The sequence below is a fragment of the Equus caballus genome, chromosome 3 (genome assembly GCF_041296265.1).
Source record: "Equus caballus isolate H_3958 breed thoroughbred chromosome 3, TB-T2T, whole genome shotgun sequence".
In the NCBI taxonomy this organism is placed as follows: Eukaryota; Metazoa; Chordata; class Mammalia; order Perissodactyla; family Equidae; genus Equus; species Equus caballus.
In genome coordinates this window covers 36,238,306-36,258,010 of record NC_091686.1, presented here as the reverse complement: position 1 = coordinate 36,258,010, position 19,705 = coordinate 36,238,306, and the positions used below count along the sequence as shown (strand labels likewise).

The following is a 19,705-nucleotide window of genomic DNA, read 5'->3' as shown; positions in this document are numbered from 1 at the left end:
CAGCCAGGCCCACCAGCAACCGGCACAGCAGGGGACAGAGCCAGCTGCCGCCTCCCTCAGTGGAGACTCCAGGCAGCCTCGCATGGGCAGGCGAGAGGGGAGGAGGTGCAGAGCTGGTACCTGCTTCAGGGGAGGCCGCGAGCGGATGAAGTCGAGGATGAGTTCGTGGGCGTCCTTCTTCACCCTGGGAGGGATGTCCCCATCGACCTGTGGGGGAGGGCGGGGAGGCAGCCAAGGCTAAGGGCATGAGGCCCACAGGGGTTGCCTCCTGGGGCCAGGGCCACAGGAGGGGCTCACTCAGCCTTGAACAGGGCCTAGGCCTCACACCGTCCTCCCTCGCAGGCCGCAGCTGTGGCCTCCAAAGCCTGGTGCCACCACCAGCTTCCCTGCATCTCAGATTCTTTGTGTGGAAATGGAGGTCAAGGTCACCCGCCTCACAGGGTTGTCAGAAGAATGAAGTGAAGTCACACGTTTAAAATTCTCGGAGCAATGCTGGCACATGGCAAGCACCACACAGCACTGAATGGGACAATCTCGCAGGCTCTGGTCCTCCAGAACCCTCCACATCCCCTCTCCCTGCCCTTGTCACACTGTGTTCCCAGTGCAACCGTGAGCCATCTGCTTTATTCATGTTCGAATAAACTGGGCAGTGGCACGCAGAGCAGGGACTCCTGAGCTGGCGGCGGGAGGGAGGCTCCGGGCTGGTCCTCCCCAGCTCACCATGACCTTGCGCAGCTTGTAGTTCCTGGCGCGGATGTCCTGCATCAGCATCTCAAAGGGCGTGAGCTGGAACTCGGTGGGCAGGGGGTTAAACTCCTGCTCCTGCACCTTCTTGAGCTTCACCCCATGGCGGAGTTCCCGCATGAGCTGGACCCACAGTCGGGCCTGGGCCCCGAGGAGATGAAAATGCCATTAGCCCCGGTAGGGCTCCCACGGGCCCTCCAGGCACAGAACCGTCTGTGTCCCGACAGGAGGGGACCGCGTCTTACCCAGTCCGTGCGCCCCAGGTTGTCAAGCTCTGCCAGCGGCTTCTCTGCCTGCGGCTCGTCCTCCCGAAGCTTCTGCAGCATCTGTTAGTCCAGGGAAGGTGGGAGAATGGCAGCCATGGGATGTGGGCCCCCTGCTGGTCTGTCCATCTGGGGACATTTCCTTACCACACAGGCTACTATTGAACCAGCTAAAAAAGGACAAGGGGCATTTAGGCCAAGGCTTTGGGGCTCAGAGATCAGGGGAAACCAAGCCGTCAGCCTTGGAGCTACATGGGACACTTGGTTTCCCGTTGGCTCTCTGGCAGCTTCTCCCTGGTGAGGGCAGGGCGAGGGCATAACACCCTCTGAGCCCCCATATAGAACCTTCTGGTTATAGAGAACCCACCCCCTTCTCTCACCTGATCTACATGCCCCAGTGAGATGCTGTATCCCCCACAGACAGCAGATGCAGGCTGGCAACCTGGCTCTCCCGCATCTGTGAAGAGCTCCTCGTCTTCCTGTCGATCTCAGCTCACGGGGCTCTTCCTCAGGAGCGCCTCCCCTAGCTGATTCGCCCAGGCCACACGCACCCCTCTCAGAACACCCACGGCCCCTTCTCCGCACAGGATCCCAGCTGGACATCCACATTTATCTGCTGCTTTGATGGCTGTCTGAACCATGTTTTGTTTCTGTTTTTCTCATCTTAATAGTGCTGGCTCCTAGCACAGTGTGGCACATGCTAGGTCTTAAACATTGGTTGAATGAATGAATGAATGAATGGATAGATGAGTGGTGGATGGATGGTGATGGATGGATAGATGGGTGAGTAGGTGGATGAGTGGTAGGTGGGTGGGTGAGTGGTGGGTAGATGGTGGCGAGTCCTGGGAAACAGAGATGTATATTTTGTGAAGTGGTGAGAACCCAAGAAGGATGTCAGGGGCTGTCGGGTAACTGTTCTATGCTGAAAATTTGGGAAGAAGCTGCTAGATTGGCTGCCTTCGTTTCTCTGGATCTCCGTTCTCACCAACCCCCCCCCCCGCCCCACTGGAGAAGCATGTGCCCTTTAGCACCAGCCCCTCTCCCCTAATAAGACAGAACTGGGTAGCCTGGCTTTCGCCCAAGCCACTTGCCAAACCGCTTTGGGACGCTCTGGAAAATGCTGCCAAGTCTCTGTGCAGCACAAGGAGTGTGATTCTAAAAATAGACCTGTGTGTGACCTGGCAGTCCCTGTGGGCAAAGGGCATGAAGGGTGGGTCTCCCATTCTTCCTAGAGTATCTATACCTGTCCCTGAGCAGGCTCTTTCTGCCCAAAAGCCGGCCCAGCTGTGCCCCACTGACAGACCCTCCTCTCACTCCCTCCCACCACCAATTCCCTGAACTCATCCTGGGTAAACTGCTGGAAGCCTAGAGCTGTTTGCTCCTCTGAAGAAAGAGCTCCCATTGTCTGGGTAGGGAACTGATGTTAGCAATAGAACAGATGACTTCAGAGCAAGAAAGACACAGCATTAAGGTCATTGGAAGAACACCTCCGAGATGCCAAGGAGAGGGACTCAGTTAATTCCAAAAATACCTTCTGCCACTTAAACAAGAGAGAGTGGAGCAAATTCCCCAAGTTCTCTGAAGCCTCCATCTTCTCATCTGTGAAATGCTGATGGGAGGCAGGGTCCCTGTGCACCAAGACCCCTGTTTCAAGGAAACACCTCAGTTCCCTCCAAGGGAGAGGCTTGGAGAGTTGAGAGGAAAACTGTCAGCTCCTAACTCTGGGACCAAAAGAGGCAGGACAGCCCTGGGGGAGAAGGCCAGCGCGGGAGCCAGGTTAGACCCCAGCTCTGCCCTGTACTAGTTCTGTGACTTGGGGCCTCCATTTGCTCCTCTGTAAAATGGGAGATACCCACAGAGGGGTGGTGGAGGGCAACATCGGACTGTCATTGGCAGGGCAAACACCTGGCAAGTGTTCTCTCCCTCAACTGCCTACCTCCCCAAAGCTCCAAGCACACTGAGCACTGTGCTTGGTCCTGAGCCGCAGGAAGCGGCTGCCTTTAGCGTCCTATTTTCAGAAGGAACCGGCACCTGGAGGAGTGAGCCAGGAGGCAGGAGGCACAGCCCCCTTTGCAGATGTAAACAGGGGTCAGGGAGATTAGTAACTTAGAGGCAACAGGAGTGATGTCATGGGGCCAAGACGCTAGGAGCCAGTTACTTAAGGCCTCTGAGCCTCAGTGCCCTCCTGTGCAAAACCGGTTACGAAGGTGTGAGGGTTAAGTTAAAACCTATAAGGCGTTTAGGACAGTGACCCCAGAGCGCAGGCAGTAGCTACCGCTATTCACAGCCCGGACTGAGGATTTCCACTCCCTGTAGGACCAACGCACTAAAGGCAACGGACGGCCACGCCCCGCCGCCAGCTCTGGACTGGCACACAAAGGCACCTACTCACGTCTCCCAGTCCTCCTGCGACCCCTCCGCCTTGCTCATCACCTGAGCACGCCGCCCCTTCTGCCCCGTTCTCCCTCTACGTGCTCCGCATCCCGCGCCCCGCCCCCCACGCCGGCCTCCTTGGCCTCCTGGAAGCACCCCCATGCCCTCCTGCACCCCCCACCCCCTTAGCACACCCTCGCTCTGCTCACCTCCTTGGCCTCCCGGACCCTCGCAAGGAAGGCTCGCAGCTCCAGTGTCTCCACGAAGAGTGCGCGGCACACGGCCTGGTAGTGGGCCTGCGCACCCCGGGGGTCGGTCAGGCGCGCAGCGCACAACCGCATGGCCTGGGCGAAGGTACGCACGGCGCGGGGCCCGCCTTCGGCCTCCTCCTCCTCCTCGGGGCCCCCGTAGCCCTCGTCCGCCGCCCCGCAGCCGCCGTCTTCGCAGTCGTTGTTGGCCATGAGGTCGATGAGCCGCTCCAGCTGCGGGCTGAGCTCGCGCTCCTCGCTCTCGTCCAGCCCCCAGTCCAGCGCGCGGTAGATGGCGAAGCCCAGCGACTGCACCATCTGCAGGACAGGGGCCCGGACAGTCACCAGGGGCTGGGCCCCCACGAAGCAAGGGGCCCGGGCAGGGCGGGGGCCAGGCCTGAATTATAGGCTTCTGACAGTGAAAGGGAAACAGCCAGCTGTCTGTCCAGAGGGATATACCATGGGACAAGCAAACACGGCACAGGGTGAACAGGATGCTCCGCAAACAGCACAGCCACTGTGGAAAACAGTTTGGCGTGTTCCCATAATCAGACATCGTTTACTGCAGCTCCTCTCCCAGTATTTAACCCGGAGTGAGGAAGAACGGCATCCCCTAAGACTCGTATTGCAATGCCCTAGGGCCCACACCTGGGCTGGCCACATGGCTTCAGCTCGTGGATGATACACAAACGTGGCCCATCCTTACAGAGCGAGCCCAGGCAGCAGTGCAAGCGATGGAGCTGCATGGACCCATCTCACACACACTCAACTCGGAGTGCAGAAGCCAGACAGGCTCCATGGTGCATGGTTCTGTTTATATGAGACTCTAGGCGACACAAGTGTAATCTATGGCCACAAAAAGCAGGTCAGTGGTTCCAAGCCAGGGATCAGGGTAGCGATGGCAAGGGGCACAGGAACTTTTGGGGTGATGGAAAGGTCTATATTCATGATTACGGTGATACATTTGTTACAATTCATCGAAGGTAAAGTATACCCCAATAAACTTGATGTAAAAAAAAATAGACAACCTAATTAAATATTAGCTCTTTATGTAATATAACAGTATATTTTAAATCAAAGGAGAAAGACTAGCTTGTTGAATAAATGGGGCTGGAATAATTGCTTAACTATACGTAATAAAGTTTGACACTTGAACTTACAAAAAATGACAGCCCCTCACTACAATATTTTAAACTGCATGTAAATAATAATATATGTACATTTAACTTGAAAAAGAAAAACCTAAAAAAAATTGTACCTGAGCAGGGGGAGGGGAAAGGGTGGGGCTCCCTAGGAACAGCTGTCTTAACGTAACTGGGGCAGCTGAGCCACACATGGGGGTCCACAATGCTATTCTGTTTGTTTTGTATACACTTGAAATCCTCCATAGGAAGTTTTTAAAAAAGCGCATTAGCACATTAAAAATCTGTGATTCCGAAGTAGAGAGACCTCTTGATTCAGCATTTCTCAGTTTACCTGCCAGGGAACCCTATTTCCATGGACTACCGTTAACATCTGGGGGACCAGTGTTACATGGAGGACATTCCTCTGCTCCACTGCCACCGGCACCCTGACATTCCCTGCCCACGGGCACGGGGCCCTGCGATGGTCAGACCTGCTGGGACAGGGAAGTGCCGTGTGGGATCAGCTGAACACGTGGCAATGATAAGGACACTGCCTCTAGTTTGCATAGCCCTTGTGTTTGTCTTTTAAACGGCTTTCATTTTTCCCTTTACGATGATGACACAAAAGATATGTACACGCAAAAATAACAACAGCTCTTCTTACGGCGGGTACTCCCTGAGCCCTTTGCCACTTCCCCTTGCAGCAAGCCACAAGATAACCTCTTGTCTCACAGGCAGAGGACAGAGGCACAGAATGTCAGGTCACTCGACCGCAGCTAGCAACTGGCCAGGCTGGTCCTGGGACTGAAACGAGGCCGACTTGCTTTAACCATACCCAGCTGTCTGTCTGCAGAAGTAGCTGGATAATACCTCACTGAAGGCCACCCCAGAGACACATCTCTGACACTTGGGGCACTGTGCTAACAGGTGCTTAAGTTGTTTTTCAGGAACTGAGAGTCTACCCCTTATCCAGTTCAGGCCGGTTAAGACCACTGACTCATCAACTGGGTCTGCGAGAATGCCCGATAGGTGATCCTTTCGATGTCAGGGGGCCAAAAACTCCACCCCAAATCTTGCTAAGGCCACCCTTCCGTGAACACGCGTCCTGTGCAGAGCCATGAAGCCTGACTGTGCTGGCGTGGGTCATCAGTGCCCTCACTCCTCCTCACCTCCAGGCATCCACCCTGCACTTCCGACCACCTGCCCCTCTCCCATAAATATCCCTAATCCCCATTTTCGGGAGGCAGATTTGGGACTTACTCTCCCGTCTCCTCGCTTGGCTGTCTTGTGAATAAACCCTTTCTCTGCTGCAAACTCATCGTCTTGATGATGGGCATGCTGCGCAGCAGGCAAAACGAAGCTGGTTCAGTAACAGGACTTGGGTGTGTTTTGGGCCTGTGTCCTAAGCCTTGTGCCAGGGTGTGAGGCTGCTTCGTGGCAGATGGAGCCATGCCCTCACCAGGGCACCTTCCATTCCCCTGTCTACTTGGCCTCAGGGTCCCCCTCTGCCTCTCCTCTCATTTCCTACATTCTAACCACCTGGAGCCCAGGGGAACCTGCCTGAGCAGAGCCAGCATCAGCAGGGGACGGGGCACAAGAACAGCCCTTCTCTGTCCTTCGGAAATGCCTTAGGGAAACACGGAGAGCCTGCAGGGGACCTGGGGGGGAGGGGGGCGGTCTGCCCAGGCTCAAGGGGACCAGTGGGAAGAGCAGGGCTCCAATGGGAGCAAAGTTCCAGCCTAAAGTCAGCAAAATCCTGGTCCATCCTTGGAGGCTGTCTTATCTCTGCTTTAGGCAGGCGAGGGTCACAGATCCAGCTCCGAGTCACACCCTAGAATCATGAATCAGAGGGCACCAGGCCAAGGCCTAAAGGCTGGTCACACCTGATAGGTGACCACAGGCCCTGGCCAGGGCTGGGTGGAGTCCCCGGGGCAAGGGGCTCTCTAGAGAGCGGCCCAATGTCCCTCAAGATTACTGGGCTGGCAAGAGCCACAGTTCACACGAATTCCTGTCAGTCTTTTTCTGGACCAGAGGTAGGTGCCAGGAAGGAGATAATGGTGGAAGGGACCTTCACACCCACTCTAGGTCTGCCCAGAGCCCCTGCTGACCCCAGTAGAGGCTCTGACCTGGGCTCTCCAATCACGACCCCTCTAGTGCACGGGCAGCACAGACAGAGGGCACAGCAGGCAGCTCCCCCGGCCCCAGGCAGTGCAGAGCAGCCCCCGGCCATCCCTGCCCCTCTCCCTCTCTCCCGGCTGCTGGCCTGAGCTAGCAGCACAACAGGGAAAGGGTTAATTCCAATTCAAGCCTCTCATCTGATAGCTGCTCCACTAAATGCTTCTCTGTGCCCCAGCCCGAGACACTGGAAACTCTCCCAGGAAGACAAAGGGCACTTGCTTTCCCATAAGGAAAACCCGGGCAGCCAGCCAGGTCTCAGAACCTCCAGCCCTGCCTGCCCACGGAAACGTGGGAACCAGCAGCCCCGGCCTGGGGGGTGAGCCCAGGGGACCCTCCCGCGGAACTGAAGGGGACGAGAGCAGAACGGAAGCCACAGGTCAGCGTCAGCTGGGTGCCAATGGTGGGAATCCAGTAAACACGACAAGCTAGCCCCTGCCCTGATTCCTGGGGTGGGGCTATGGGGTTCATTTAGGGGCCTCTGGACAAAATGGTCCAGACTGGACCCCCACATATAAAGTTCCTGGCAAATAGTTTCAAATCAATAACGTAGGGCAGGTGGTGAATGCAGGTCCCCGGGGGCTCGGCAGCAGGGTTGCCCCAGGAGCGCTGTCGGAGAGCGAAGGGGACATCCCCGGGCTTCGGATAAATAAATTATGCAGACTTTGGTGCAGCAGTGAAAGTGATGAAGATGAGTCCTGAAAACACATTATTGTTTTTTCCCCACTCAGATTCCAGAAAACCACGTCGCACCACACCTCATCCAGAGCTCACAGCAAGCCTGAGCCGGGCATTGTTCAAACAGCAGAGCATCTGCCCCAGACGGGAGCGGGGTCTCATCACTGACCTGATTAAGAATTGCCCACACGTGGTAATAAGAAAAAGTAGGAAAAGTTTGGAATGGTTTTATTATTGTTTTTAAGTTCTCCACAACAGACGAGACAGCCTCTTCGGGCCTATGCCCACCCTCCTTGGTATAACACTGTGTTTAGTATATAAATACATATTTGCATAAAGCTGTTTTAAAAGGCAGTGGAATGATAAACATCAAATTCAGGACAAATTACCTGAGGGTGGGCAGGTGGGGCAGAGAAACAGGGAGTCCTACTGGGGAGGTCGGAGCTCTGGGTTGGGTGGGGTCCTGGGCATTGGTCATTGGCTGGTTTTCCTGTTGGCCTCCCAGACCCGCCCCCGCCTGACACTCTCTGCCCAGGGGCTGGCTCTGCAGACATCACCTTCCTCGTCTCTCTGCTCAGTGGGAGGCACTGCCAGGAAGTGGGGGGAGGGGAGAACGAGGTGGGCTATCAGCTCTTCCCCTCCCCTCCAGGCCCCCTGAGGCTCTCAGGGCTCCGTACCAGCCTGATGGGCCCTCTCTCCCCACCTGCCCACCCTCTGAGAATAATCTCTTCATCAAGCCTCTCCGATGAAGCCCTTTGAGCACTTTATGTGTGTCCCGGCTCACAGAAACAACTGTATATATGCTTTCTAAGCTTTAATATGTATCAGATAAACTTAAAAATTATCTTAAAAGTACCTGGGCTTCCGAGCTGGCGGGTGAAACGACCATCGTTGTGGGCTCTGCAAGAGAAGAGAGCAGGGGGTCAAGACCGTACCTCAGGACCCCAGGACCTGCCCAGCAGGATGCCCACCCACCTTCCCCTCAGAACACACAGCGCATCCCCCAGTCTCCATCGGAAAACCAGAAAGCTCATGACAGGCTGAAACACTGGTCATTTGGACAGACGCTTACAAGACCCAGCTCTGGCTGGACGCCCCCTGGTGCAGGGGCCAGGAGAGCGACGCAGATCCTGCCCACAGGGGGCTGATGGTCAGCTGGCAAAGACAGCCCCCCTGCCCATCCCACACAGCAGTCACACCCAAGGTGACGGCCCAGAGGGAGCAGCCAATAGGGCCATGGAGCCAGTCCTGCCCCCTGGGAAGCGTGGGTGGAGGGGAGAGGGAGGAAGAAGCAGAGCAGCTCAGCAGGTCTGCAGGAAAGACCTCGTGGTCTGAAGTTCAGGTTGAGGCCATGCCTCTGAGTCACAGCAGTCAGACGGGAAACTCAGGCTCACAGGAGACGACAGACTTTGCCCCAACAGCTGAGTGGGGTAAGTCAGCATCTGGCCACCACCTCTGGATTTGGGGGTTTCCCCCCAGAGAGAATCACAGTCCCCCGTTGAAGCCCAGGTGCTAGATTGGGCTCTATGTATTTTATCATGTTTATTATTAAACATGGCACTGAGCTAACACGTTCACAAGCGCTCACTCATGCAAAGCACATACAACCTGGGGGGGGGGGTTCTGGTACCCATTTCACAGAGGAAGAAACAAGGCCCATGGGGGTGAGCGTGTTTGCCCCACACTGTCAGAGTTGGTAAGTGGTGGTGCCAGGTGAGGCCAGCATGGGGGACCCCAGAATCTGTATTCCGGTCACTCTAGAAGCTGCCCCCTGCGGCCCCCCAAGATGCCAGGCTGGATGACACACAAACCCACCCACTCCTCCCAGCTCCTTGAACTAAGCCCGCAGGTAGAAGTGTGTTGGGCTGTCAACTCAGCTGCCTTAAATTCTTTCTGGAATAATATGGGATATAAAAAACAAACCATGAAATTCTCTGCTAAGTGAACCTGCTAACTCTGCAAATGTTTTCAAAATGCCATCAAGAGCCAGGAAGATTGCCAAGATGAAGGGAGCGTGTGTGGGGCTGAGCCATTAAAGTAATGAACACAGTCCACTCTCAGCATCAGCAGAGTTGATAAAAAAGAGAGCAGCAAGCAGCACACTGTGGCTCATGTGGGGCGTTCAATAAATTTTGTGCTATGATTGGATGGAGGCAATGGAAGGGGGAGGAAATCAGACCCAGAACAAAGGCGCTTCCTGGAAGGGGCCAGGGCCCTGCCTCGTCCCCATGGGCAAGCAGGAGGGGCAGGGTGGCCCACCCTTCGTGCCCTTCACAGACAGCACAGGTGTGTGGAGTCCTTCAGTCAACGGGAAGCTTTCTGGTTGGAATAATTTTAATGCTTTTATCCCTGGCTTAAACAGTCCATATGTTAACAAAGTAAGCCTTCATGAATCTAATTGTATTCCAAGTTGCAAGGACTTGGGGAGTCTTTGGGGTTTGATGCGCAAGCCACCCCTCGGGGAGGTTCAGAGCGGACTGAGGCTGTGCCCGGCTCTCTGCACAGAGCTCTTTGCTACAAAACCGAGAAATGATTTGTTATGGCTTCAATCCACATAGCCACCTCCCAGAGGCTGGTTCCGTGACTCCCTCATTACAGATGAGGGAACTGAGGGTCGGGCAGATTGAAAAATTTACCCAAGACCACACAGCTAATAAATGTCAGAGCTGGGACCCCCATCAAGCACTGCCAGACCCCACAGTCACCTCCTCACCCTCCAGCCTGGAATAACCAGGTGTAACTGCATGTGGCCACCATGAGTTTGTCATCCATGTAGTCACATAGCATTGAGCAAACGACATTCTGCTTATTTGAAAAATTCTGTCGAGGGGCGAGCAGAGACCCAGATAGAAGCAAAGGGAGACAGTGGGCCTGACGGGCCTCACTGGGTCTGCTGATGCTGTGTTGAGCTGGGAGCCGGAACCAGGACACCTGGTTTCCACCGCGTCACCCCCACTAGGCGCTCCTCTCTCCCTGCAGGGAAGTACATCCTCACCAAGATGTACTGGAAAAGGAAAGCCACTCTGGTTTCTTTTGTATAAAGTAACAAAAGAGGAGAAATCAAGATGCTAGGGAGTCTGCTTTGAAATGACCCTGTGTTATGGTAGTAAAAGATGAAATATTTCATTTGGAGAAGAGAAGTCTGTGCAGACTGTGCAGCCTGGAGTGCCCCAAGCAGCTTCAAGAGGAGTGCTCCCACATGCCTAGCAGGCGGGTGGTGGGAGGAGGGTTACCTGGCAGCTTCAGTCCCCGGCTGCCCAGGGGGGTGGGGTAGGAATGAGGAACATCGTTCAGGCCAGATTCCTACCCACCTATGGGGATGACTCTGGGGGTCTTGCCTCTCTGACCTCATTTCTTCACTTGCACACAGACGACACCTACCAAGCCTCACTCATGCTCCCTAGGGCATGATGCCCTGCAAGGGTGCAGAGAGCACGGCCACCAGGTGACAATGAGGCAGTGGGACCCCAGGGCCCCTGGCCAGACTCAGTCCGACGGCATGCTGCCCAACTCTCTTTAGGCTTGGAGTCAGGACACGGAATGGCTGTGGAGGAGCCCAGGATTCCCCTCTTCAGTCCCTCAGAAGCAGACCTCCCACCTCTGGGGGGAGGCCAGCCACAGCATCAGCTCCCCCAGGCTGCACCCCTCCAGGGTTCTTCAATACTGACAATGAATGAAAACTACAAAGGGGAGAGTCCACCCTCCAGCCCAGAGGCCCCAGCCTTTCCATGACTCAGGCTTAGGGCCCTCAGGAGCACCTGTGTGGCCAGGTGGCAGGGGTGGGGGGGGCCGGCAGGCAGACTGAGGCCCCTGCAGGCTGTGGTGATGCCAGCCCCACTCAGTGCTGGTGGACAATGGCCACGACCCCAAGGAAGGCAACTTGAAACCTCTCTCAAAATTACACCCCCACTCACCTTTTGACTGAGCAGGTCCGCTTAGGTGAGCTCAGGTAGCTCGACACCCGCAAGACCACCCACCGTCACACCCTTCCTAATGTGACACATCGGGGACACATAATGTCCCCTCAAGACATGGAGACGTCCACACAAGGGGGCACAGATGGCACTAAAAAGAAGGTGTCCTTTTGCAATGAGATGATCTGAGCCCCCTATTCAGGGAAACAGCAGCGGGCAACCCCGTGTTTAGAATGGGCAACAGTCACCTGCCTGCCGGTGCACACACAAAACACACGCATGAGGCTTTCTACCACCGTGAGGAAGCTGGCAGGAGACTCTCCATCTGCACTCCCTTCCCACTTTCTGAGTTTGGAGCATGGGGTGTGCTATGGAGTCAAGAAATTAATGTGTATTTGGGGGGGGGGCGGGGCGTGAGAGAGAGAGCACGGCATCTACCCTGCTCACTCAGTTCAGGCAGGAGCTTGCGGTCTGGAGCAAACACAGACTTTGGAATCAGACAACTTGTGTGGCTTAGAGCAACTTACTGGCTTTTCCAATCTCCTCAGAGCCCTCTTATAAACAGGGAAATCACCTACCATACAGGTTATTGTGAAGATTAAACGAAAACACACACAGTGTCGGGCACCGAGTAAGTCATCAATAAAAAGTGGTTTCATCATCAAGAAACAAATTTAAAACTGAAGTAATGTCCTAGACCAAGCACTGGTCTCTAGAAACGAGCTGCTGAAAGCGCAGAGGCAAACCGAAGCCATGAGGGAAAAGGCCCGCTCAGAACCACGGAGGCGGAGTGTTTGCTTGGCAAACACAGGGCTCTCTGGGTCAAAGGCATCCGTGTGTTTGCCGCGTGCCCTTCTTCCCCCACCTCACTTCCGCCACTGCCCATGTCGACAGGCTGTGGTAAGAGCCACCTGCTCCTCCATAAACTCACGCTGCACCCACAGGGTGTGGCGTCCTCCTCCCGCAGGCAAGGACCTGGGACCCCCACGCGTGGGATCGCTTCCAGTGGAGACCCAAGTCAGGTAGCACGTGTTGGCCAGAGAATGGCCACACACCCCCAGCAAGAAATCCTCAGCTGATCCTCTGCTTTTTCACAAATTTCTGTGGAGGGGAGGGTGAGCGCTCCTCTGCTCTTGCAGGACTTCCACACCCACCCCTGCCGGCGTTCTCGGGGACAGCCCCAGGGAGACCCCGCCGAGGGTCAGAAGTGGTGCATTACACGCTGAAATGTTCCTCCTCCCTCGGCTAATGACGGCTCACTTGGGCTTCCTGGGTGCTTTTCAGGGACTATGTCATTTAGTCCTTGCTGTTGCCCCACAACGCAGCCCAGAGAGGGTGACGAACTTACCCAAGGTCACCTGGCTGAGATCCAACCCCCAGCCAGCCTGGCTCTGAAGCTGATACCATACCACGACTTGTTCCCCTCACTGACCATTCAAGTTACCTGAAGATAGAATGAGTATGCTGGCGCTGGAGGTGTTCCAGCAAGAACTGGGGGCCCCTTCTGAGGGTGTGGCCCAAGGAATCCACGCACAGTAGACCAGGGGCCCCAGACTGAGTCCTGGGTGGGCAGCCTCGGCACCACTGGGGACTGGTCAGAAGTCCAGATTCACAGGCCCACCCCAGACCTGGGCAGAATCAGACACTACACGGTGGGACCCTGCGCCCCGTGGATCTGGCTTTAACTGAGGCTGACCCGGGGTCTGCTGAGCTGCAGAGGTGGAATCCAGGTGCGAGGAACAGCGTCCACTCCATTCGTGATTCTTCCCTCCATGGTCAGCAGAAGAAGGGCCACCTACCTGTCCTCGCGCCAATCCCCAGGACCTGCGGACAAGTATGTCACGTTGCAAGTAGAACTCGGGGTGGCAGAGGGAGCAAGGTTGCTAATCAGCTGGCCTTAAGGCAAAGAGATTATCCTGGATTTCTGACCTCCCCGACTGTAAGAGAACAAATTTGTGTTGTTTTAAGTAGTAGGTTTGTGCTGTTTGTTACCACAGCCAAAGGAAACTATTATACCTGCTTCCAACTGTCCCACCTTCTCTCACTCTCCAATCTCCAGGATAGGCTACAGGGCACATGCCCTTGAGTGGACACGGGTGTGCTTGACAGTGATGGAAGGGGATTTGAGGCAGAGCTGAAGGCAGTGGCAGGCATGTCCCCCACATGCACTGGACTCAGTGCAGGCTGATTTGCCGAATTACCAGGACGCCACTCCCAGGCAGCCTTCCTCCCTGACTGGGCCTCACCTGGAGGCCAAAACCCCTCTGAGGCATCTAACAGGATCAGAGTGGACCTCTCACATCTTCCTGCAGCCAATACTCACTGGCATAGTTGCCTAAATGGCCACATTCCCAGCCTGGAGCCACCAGTGTGCACACTGCTCCCTTTGTGGGAGCCACTCAAATACCTCTGGCCCCCACGGCTCAGCCACTGGTGCCAAACTGAAAAGCACAGTGGATGCGGTCACAGGGAACAGACAACGCCATCTTCATGAAGACCTGGGGGTGGGGAGGAAGTTGGCAGAGAGGCTGGGGCTGGAACCCTGTGAGCCACAGGGACCTCTTCTTAAGAATCCAAGCCCCTCCGAACACAGGGTGTGTGAGTGTGAAGGGGCGGGTGGGTCGGGGGCAGGTGACCAGACACAGGCTTAGCCTCCCCGGGGGTCATCTGTGATGGCCAACCCCAGGCACAGGCAGTTTCACAGACATCTCCAAAGAGAACACAGTTCGTCAAGGGACTGCCTTCCTGTGAGGTAATCCTTGCTCAGAGGCGAGACTGAACGGGGAATGCAAACACACCCAGCCCGCAGTCACACAGACAGTCGCCCTTCCCAGCACCCACCCTGGCCAGGCCCTCGCCACGCCCGCCTGCCCCGCGCAGCACCCCCAGCCCTCACTCCCCGTTTCCGGGATGGGAGTACTCGGATGTCCTCTGGGATGCAGAACATTTTACATCATCAGGAAAGACGCGTGGGAGCAGGCGCCCAGGCCCTCGGCCAGGTGCACAGTGCAGCGCCCCACCCTCTCCAGGGCCTGCGACCTGTGACCCTGGTCTGGGCCCATTCCCACAGCCCTGCAGGTGCTGCATCCTGAGTGGGATCAAGATGGGCTGCACATAGGAGCCGGATGAGGACACCTTCATTGCCATCCCAGCAGCCAGTGCTTCCCCGTGCCAGCATGTCCCATGGCTTCACAGACACTAACACAGCCCCTGAGGTAGCTGCTCCTGTCCCTCCCATTTCAGAGAACAAAACCGAGGCCCCCAGAAGCGAAAGCACCTTCCCAAGGCCAGGCAGACAGTGGGGAGCAGGGCTTGAGCCGGCTGAGTCCACCCCCAGCCCTGCCCCCACTGCATCCCCAGGGGGCTGGACGGTTACTTGACCCCTGTGACCCTCAGTTTTCTCTCTGGACAACTGGGATCGTCACAATGCCTCTCTCATCAGAGGCGTGAACAAGAGCAGGCCGACGCCAAGCAGCTTCTCTCCCGCGAGCACCCTGCAGACGTTACCTGCTGTCACCCCGATGGGAAGGCAGAGTGTGCGCCTGTCCCTGGTGGCCCAGCTTCATGTCCACACCACGTCCTGAGAGGGTAACCCTCACAGAGCACTGAGGACCCTTGCGTGACGGCCAGGTGGGTGACACCGGCAGCTTTGGTGGGGAGTCAAGAAGCACAAGAAGCCGAGAAGCCACGTGGGAAGGACCTGCCAGGAGATCCCGGGGGCGGGAAATAACCTCCCCTCTGGCAGCAGGATTCATCTTTCCAACCAGCTCTCACTTCTCCCCAACGTGACAGGGACACCACAGCTGGACACGGCCACTCCACCCTCACCCACACATTCATCCTGTGGAGAAACATTTAGAAAAATAAAGGCAAGCTAGAGGGACAGTCCCCAGTCTCAGGAGACTCAGGAGGGGACTTGTCACCGACCCAGTGAGTCTAGCTAGAGTGCCTAGAACCCAGAGGACACAGAGGTTTCTGGAACATCTGTGCTCTAGTGACATTCTTCTGTGGCCCTGAATCCTACTTCAGCCCTGGGAGGGGACACATTGGGCCAGGAGACAAAGGAGTGTATGCAGTGGGGACAGACGGCTCCAGTGACATGCACAGTAACAGTAGCAGAGAAACAAGAATGCTGGTGGTGGCGGCGGCACCTGTGTGTGTGTGTGTGTGTGTGTGTGTGTGTGTGTGTGTGTCTGTCTGTCTGTCTGACTGTCTGTCTGTGTCTGTGCACATGTGTGCGCCGTGGGCCCAGCATGAATGTGGGCTCCGTACTGATGTTCCCTCACCAGTCCTCACTCCTCCCCCGGGCACGTGCCATACTCACCCCAGTTTACAGAGGAGGATAAGGGGCACAGGTAGGACACTGCTCTGTTCCTCTAGCTGCTGGGCTGGTGGTAAAGAGGTGGAAGAAAAATTCTCGGCCCCATGGAGCTCATGACATCACAAGGGACATCACAATCCAACACGGGACAGACTATTCACCGTTTCTGTGTTTGGAACTCAGGCCTGCAAAATGAGGCATGCTGGGAAGGCCATGCATCCAGGAGCAGTGGGCTGCAACAGGGAGCCACCCATGGGAGCCTTCCCCTGGAGACAGGTGCCAGTGCTCTGGGTGCGTGGAGGGGCAGCTGGCCTCAGAACTGCAGGCACAGAGGGAAGAGCAGGAGGGGGGCTGGAGGGGCAGGTGCGACCTGGTGGACAGGTCATGGGAGGCACCCAGGTGTGAAGAGTGGGGCCTGTGGAAAGTTTTAGCATCAAAACTGACAAGAAAAAAAATCAGAGAAGTAGAGCAGTCTGTAAATTAGCCCAAGCAGCATGGAGAAGGGGGAGGCGAAGGGAGACACAGGGACAGGCTCGCTCCCAGCTCACATGATGACGGCACACGCTCCCACCCACACTCAGCCTTCTGCCCGAGGGGGTCTTCCTGCCGGACAGCCAGGTGCCTGCAGGAGAGGCTGCTTCACCAGCAGTAGGCAGAAAGGGCGAAGCTCTCTCCAGTGAGGTGACAGCCAGGGCTGCTTTGGGGAGCAGACATTCTCCTGGGGTGAACCGCCCTGGAGGTCATTCAAGGGTCACCTGGTCCCTGACCACACCGCATTTAAGGAATTAGTTTGCCTCAGCACACACGGCACACAGTGACGGCGTTTCTTGGTGCAATTAAAAAAAAAAGGAATCCTTTTCCCATCAGGAGGTTTTAAGAATGGCCTCAAAAATAACTCCACGTTAACAGATTTTCCATTTTCCCACTTTAAGTAAAACGAGGGGCTTCAAGCAGTTTTGAAGAAGTCTTCAGACTAAGATCAGGAAGTTTATTCTAGTCAGTTTTCCCCAATTAGCTGGAAGAGGGGGAGAAGTACTCCCACCAGGATGCTAAGATAATATTATTCATCCCCCAAGTATGGTTCAGTTTTGTTGATTTCTTTAAGGTCACTTTAAACATTTACTTAACACCTGGATTTACCAGAACTCTGTAGGGGAGGACGAGGCCCGAGGGCTTGTGTGAACATTTTCCTGGTTGAGATTTGCAAGCATCTCTCAGTGAATTCGCTAGTCACTCAGGTCCTAGAGAAACGTGGGGTCAGCCACCTACGGAGATGGCTGGTCCAAAGGCTCAGCTGATTCACGAAAGCTCAACAAGAACAGAAAAGAAAGTTCAGGATAATGTATTTTTCTTCATCTTTAAAGAGGCAGGAAGTCATAAACCTCATCCACCTTTACAAGACACGTTTATGAATAGAAACCAAAGATCATATAGAATGGAAAACGAAATTGGGCTCCTTGATGTCACGGGCTGCCACCTCCCCGTAAAGATCAAGGTAGAGTGGCCACCCATGAGCTGTGCACCAGCCTGGCTTTCCATGGACCTGTGAGTGCGGAGGCAGCAGGAAGTGCTGCTGGGTCTGCAATGAGCAGGAAGAAGGGGCCATAAACCCTGGGGGCTGGCGAGGTGGACAGAACCAGATGACACTGCTCCCGAGGACAACCCTCTTGATACATTTTGGAGAGTACCAATAAGAAACACAGCCTGACTCCCCCACAGTTAGAGAGACACAGGGACCCCTCAGTTCTAACCAGCTGCTTATGACTGGTGGCAAACTACTTCTCACCCTCAGCCTCAGTTTCCCCTTTAAAACCAGAGAGTCAGACCAGGTAGGCCCCTATAGTTCTGTCCCGCTCTGTGGTGCCAGGAGCCAGACCCTGGGTCATATTGTTTGTCTCTAAGGATGGGGAGGAGTGCAGGGATGGGCTTTTAAGGAGGAAAATAAAGCTTCGGGAGAAAAGCTCTCTGTGAACATGCAGATTCCAGGGCCCCACAGGTGCGATGAGGCCATCATGCACAGTGCTCCCAGCCCAGCCTCTGGAGACAGTGAACACGGGCATTAAGAGCATGAGTGCTAGGCCAGCCCCACTGGCCCAGTGGTTAAGTTCGGCGCACTCTGATTCAGCAGCCCAAGTTCGGTTCCCAGGCACAGACCTACACCACTCATCTGGCCATGCTGTGGTGGCGGCTCACATACAAAAAGAGGAAGACTGGCAGTGGACGTTAGCTCAGGGCAAATCTTCCTCAGCAAAAAAAAAAAAAAAAAAAAAGGAAAGAAAGAAAGGAATAAAAAAGAGCATGAATGCTGATTCCAAATCCTGCCACTTTCTGTGTGGCTTTGGGCAAGACTTTACCCTAACGTAAAATGGGAATAACACCGTTCACATGCCAACTGTTACTGTGTTAAACCTGTCAAATATATTGGTACTTTTTGTGCAAAATACAGTCACTCACAAGTGTTGTATGGCAGAGGTGTAGCAGGCGGTGGCAACAGGGCACAGGAACGAGAAGGAACTAGCAGAGAAATGCAGCGACGGTCCCTGGGCAGGGCTCAGCAGACTGGTCCTGGTACCAAGGCTGCTGTCACTTCTGTCTAGCTTTGCCGGGGCCTCCCCCGTCCTCTGGGAAGGCTGCCCCGAGGGTCTCTGCAAACCCCCAGCTCCCAGGGCTGGAGTCCAGCCCTCCTCCAGCACACACAGTAGCCTCCCCACAGGACACCAGCTTCTGGGCTAATATCAGCAGAGCTCCATACCACAACTCTGGTTCTCCAGGGAAGAAATAACACTTTTTTAAAGAAAGAGTCTAAAAATCATGTAAACTCACCATTCTGAATAGACTTCAGATACCTTTCAAGCTTAATTGTTGGTTCTTGTTGATGATTAAGAGCAGAAAAACCAAGCAAGTTGTCTCCAAATTTTAAACGTTCTTCCTGCTCTCTATTAAACCCAGGAAATTGGTGGCAATCCAGCCGGGATTCCGAGTGAGGCACAGCCCCGGCCTCCTCTCCCTCATACTCAGGAAAAAGAGCCCAACCAGGACTCTGCCTAAGGCACAGGTCTGCAGTTACCACGCAACAAGGATTCCACGCCCTGAACCACTGGGTGGAAAAGTCTGAGGGCTGCAGACCCACAAAGCAGACGGAACTAGCTCCAGGTGGGGCTAGGAGAATTGGGGACAGGAAAGGCAGAATCTGGTCTCTCCACTGAAGGTACTGCTCAGCCATCAAGCCAAAGTCCCTCTCCTCTGAGGCAAGAGAGCAGCTGGCCCTGATGTTAGAAATGGGTTCCTGACGGGTGGTGCTGGGGGGGAGGGGGCGGGGTCCAGGACAGGGAGAGGGGAGGATGGGGAGGAGCGGCACTCCTAGGTCCAGCAGAGGCAGGGAGGGAGAGGAGGGGGGAGGGACGGAGGTCTGGGTCCAGCAGAGAGGTGGGGGGGCCAGTGTCCCAATCCAGAAAAGGTAGAACGCGGATAAGGGCCTTCCGGTCTCACGGAGAGAGAAGGCTGAGGAGAGGGTGCGGGAGGGGGCGCCGGGTCCATAGAGAGAGGGTGCAGAAGGAGGGTGCAGAGGAGGGGACGCCGGGTCCAGCAGAGGGAGAGTGAGGGAGGGCAACCGGTCCAGTAGAAGGAAGGTGCGGAGGGGGGATCGCCGGGTCCAGCAGAGAGAGGGTGCGGGGTTGGGGGGGAGCTCCGGGTCCAGCCGGAGGGAAGGTGCGGAGGGGGGAGACTCCTAACTAGCAGAGGAAGGGCATAGGGGAGGGCAGAGCGGGGTCGCAGCCCCTTTCCCGGGACGGAGGGGCTTGGCCCAGCCCCCCGCGCTCCCCACCACGCCGCCCCAAGCGCCCGGCCACACCCCCGCCCCAGCCTC

General features: G+C 55.7%; 1 protein-coding gene across 5 annotated transcripts in view; it reads right to left on the bottom strand.

Moving 5' to 3' along the window:
- The window catches only part of SPIRE2 (spire type actin nucleation factor 2), a 31,941-nt gene that overhangs the window by 11,872 nt on the left and 364 nt on the right, over positions 1-19,705 (bottom strand). For 3 of the 5 annotated variants that reach the window (XR_011437447.1, XM_023637568.2, XM_014738312.3), the window contains exons 1-6: positions 18,664-19,694; positions 8,462-8,505; positions 3,590-3,946; positions 990-1,070; positions 721-885; positions 121-207 (exon numbers count right to left, since the gene is read on the bottom strand). Coding sequence is in view for 4 of the 5 variants with exons in the window: in XM_023637568.2 (XP_023493336.1) it covers positions 121-207; positions 721-885; positions 990-1,070; positions 3,590-3,946; positions 8,462-8,505; positions 18,664-19,063 (1,134 nt within the window). In the remaining variant the exon portion in view is untranslated. Of the gene's footprint in view, positions 1-120; positions 208-720; positions 886-989; positions 1,071-3,589; positions 3,947-8,461; positions 8,506-18,663 lie in introns of all 5 variants that reach the window. The other 2 variants (XM_014738313.3, XM_023637573.2) reach the window with 2 other exon arrangements.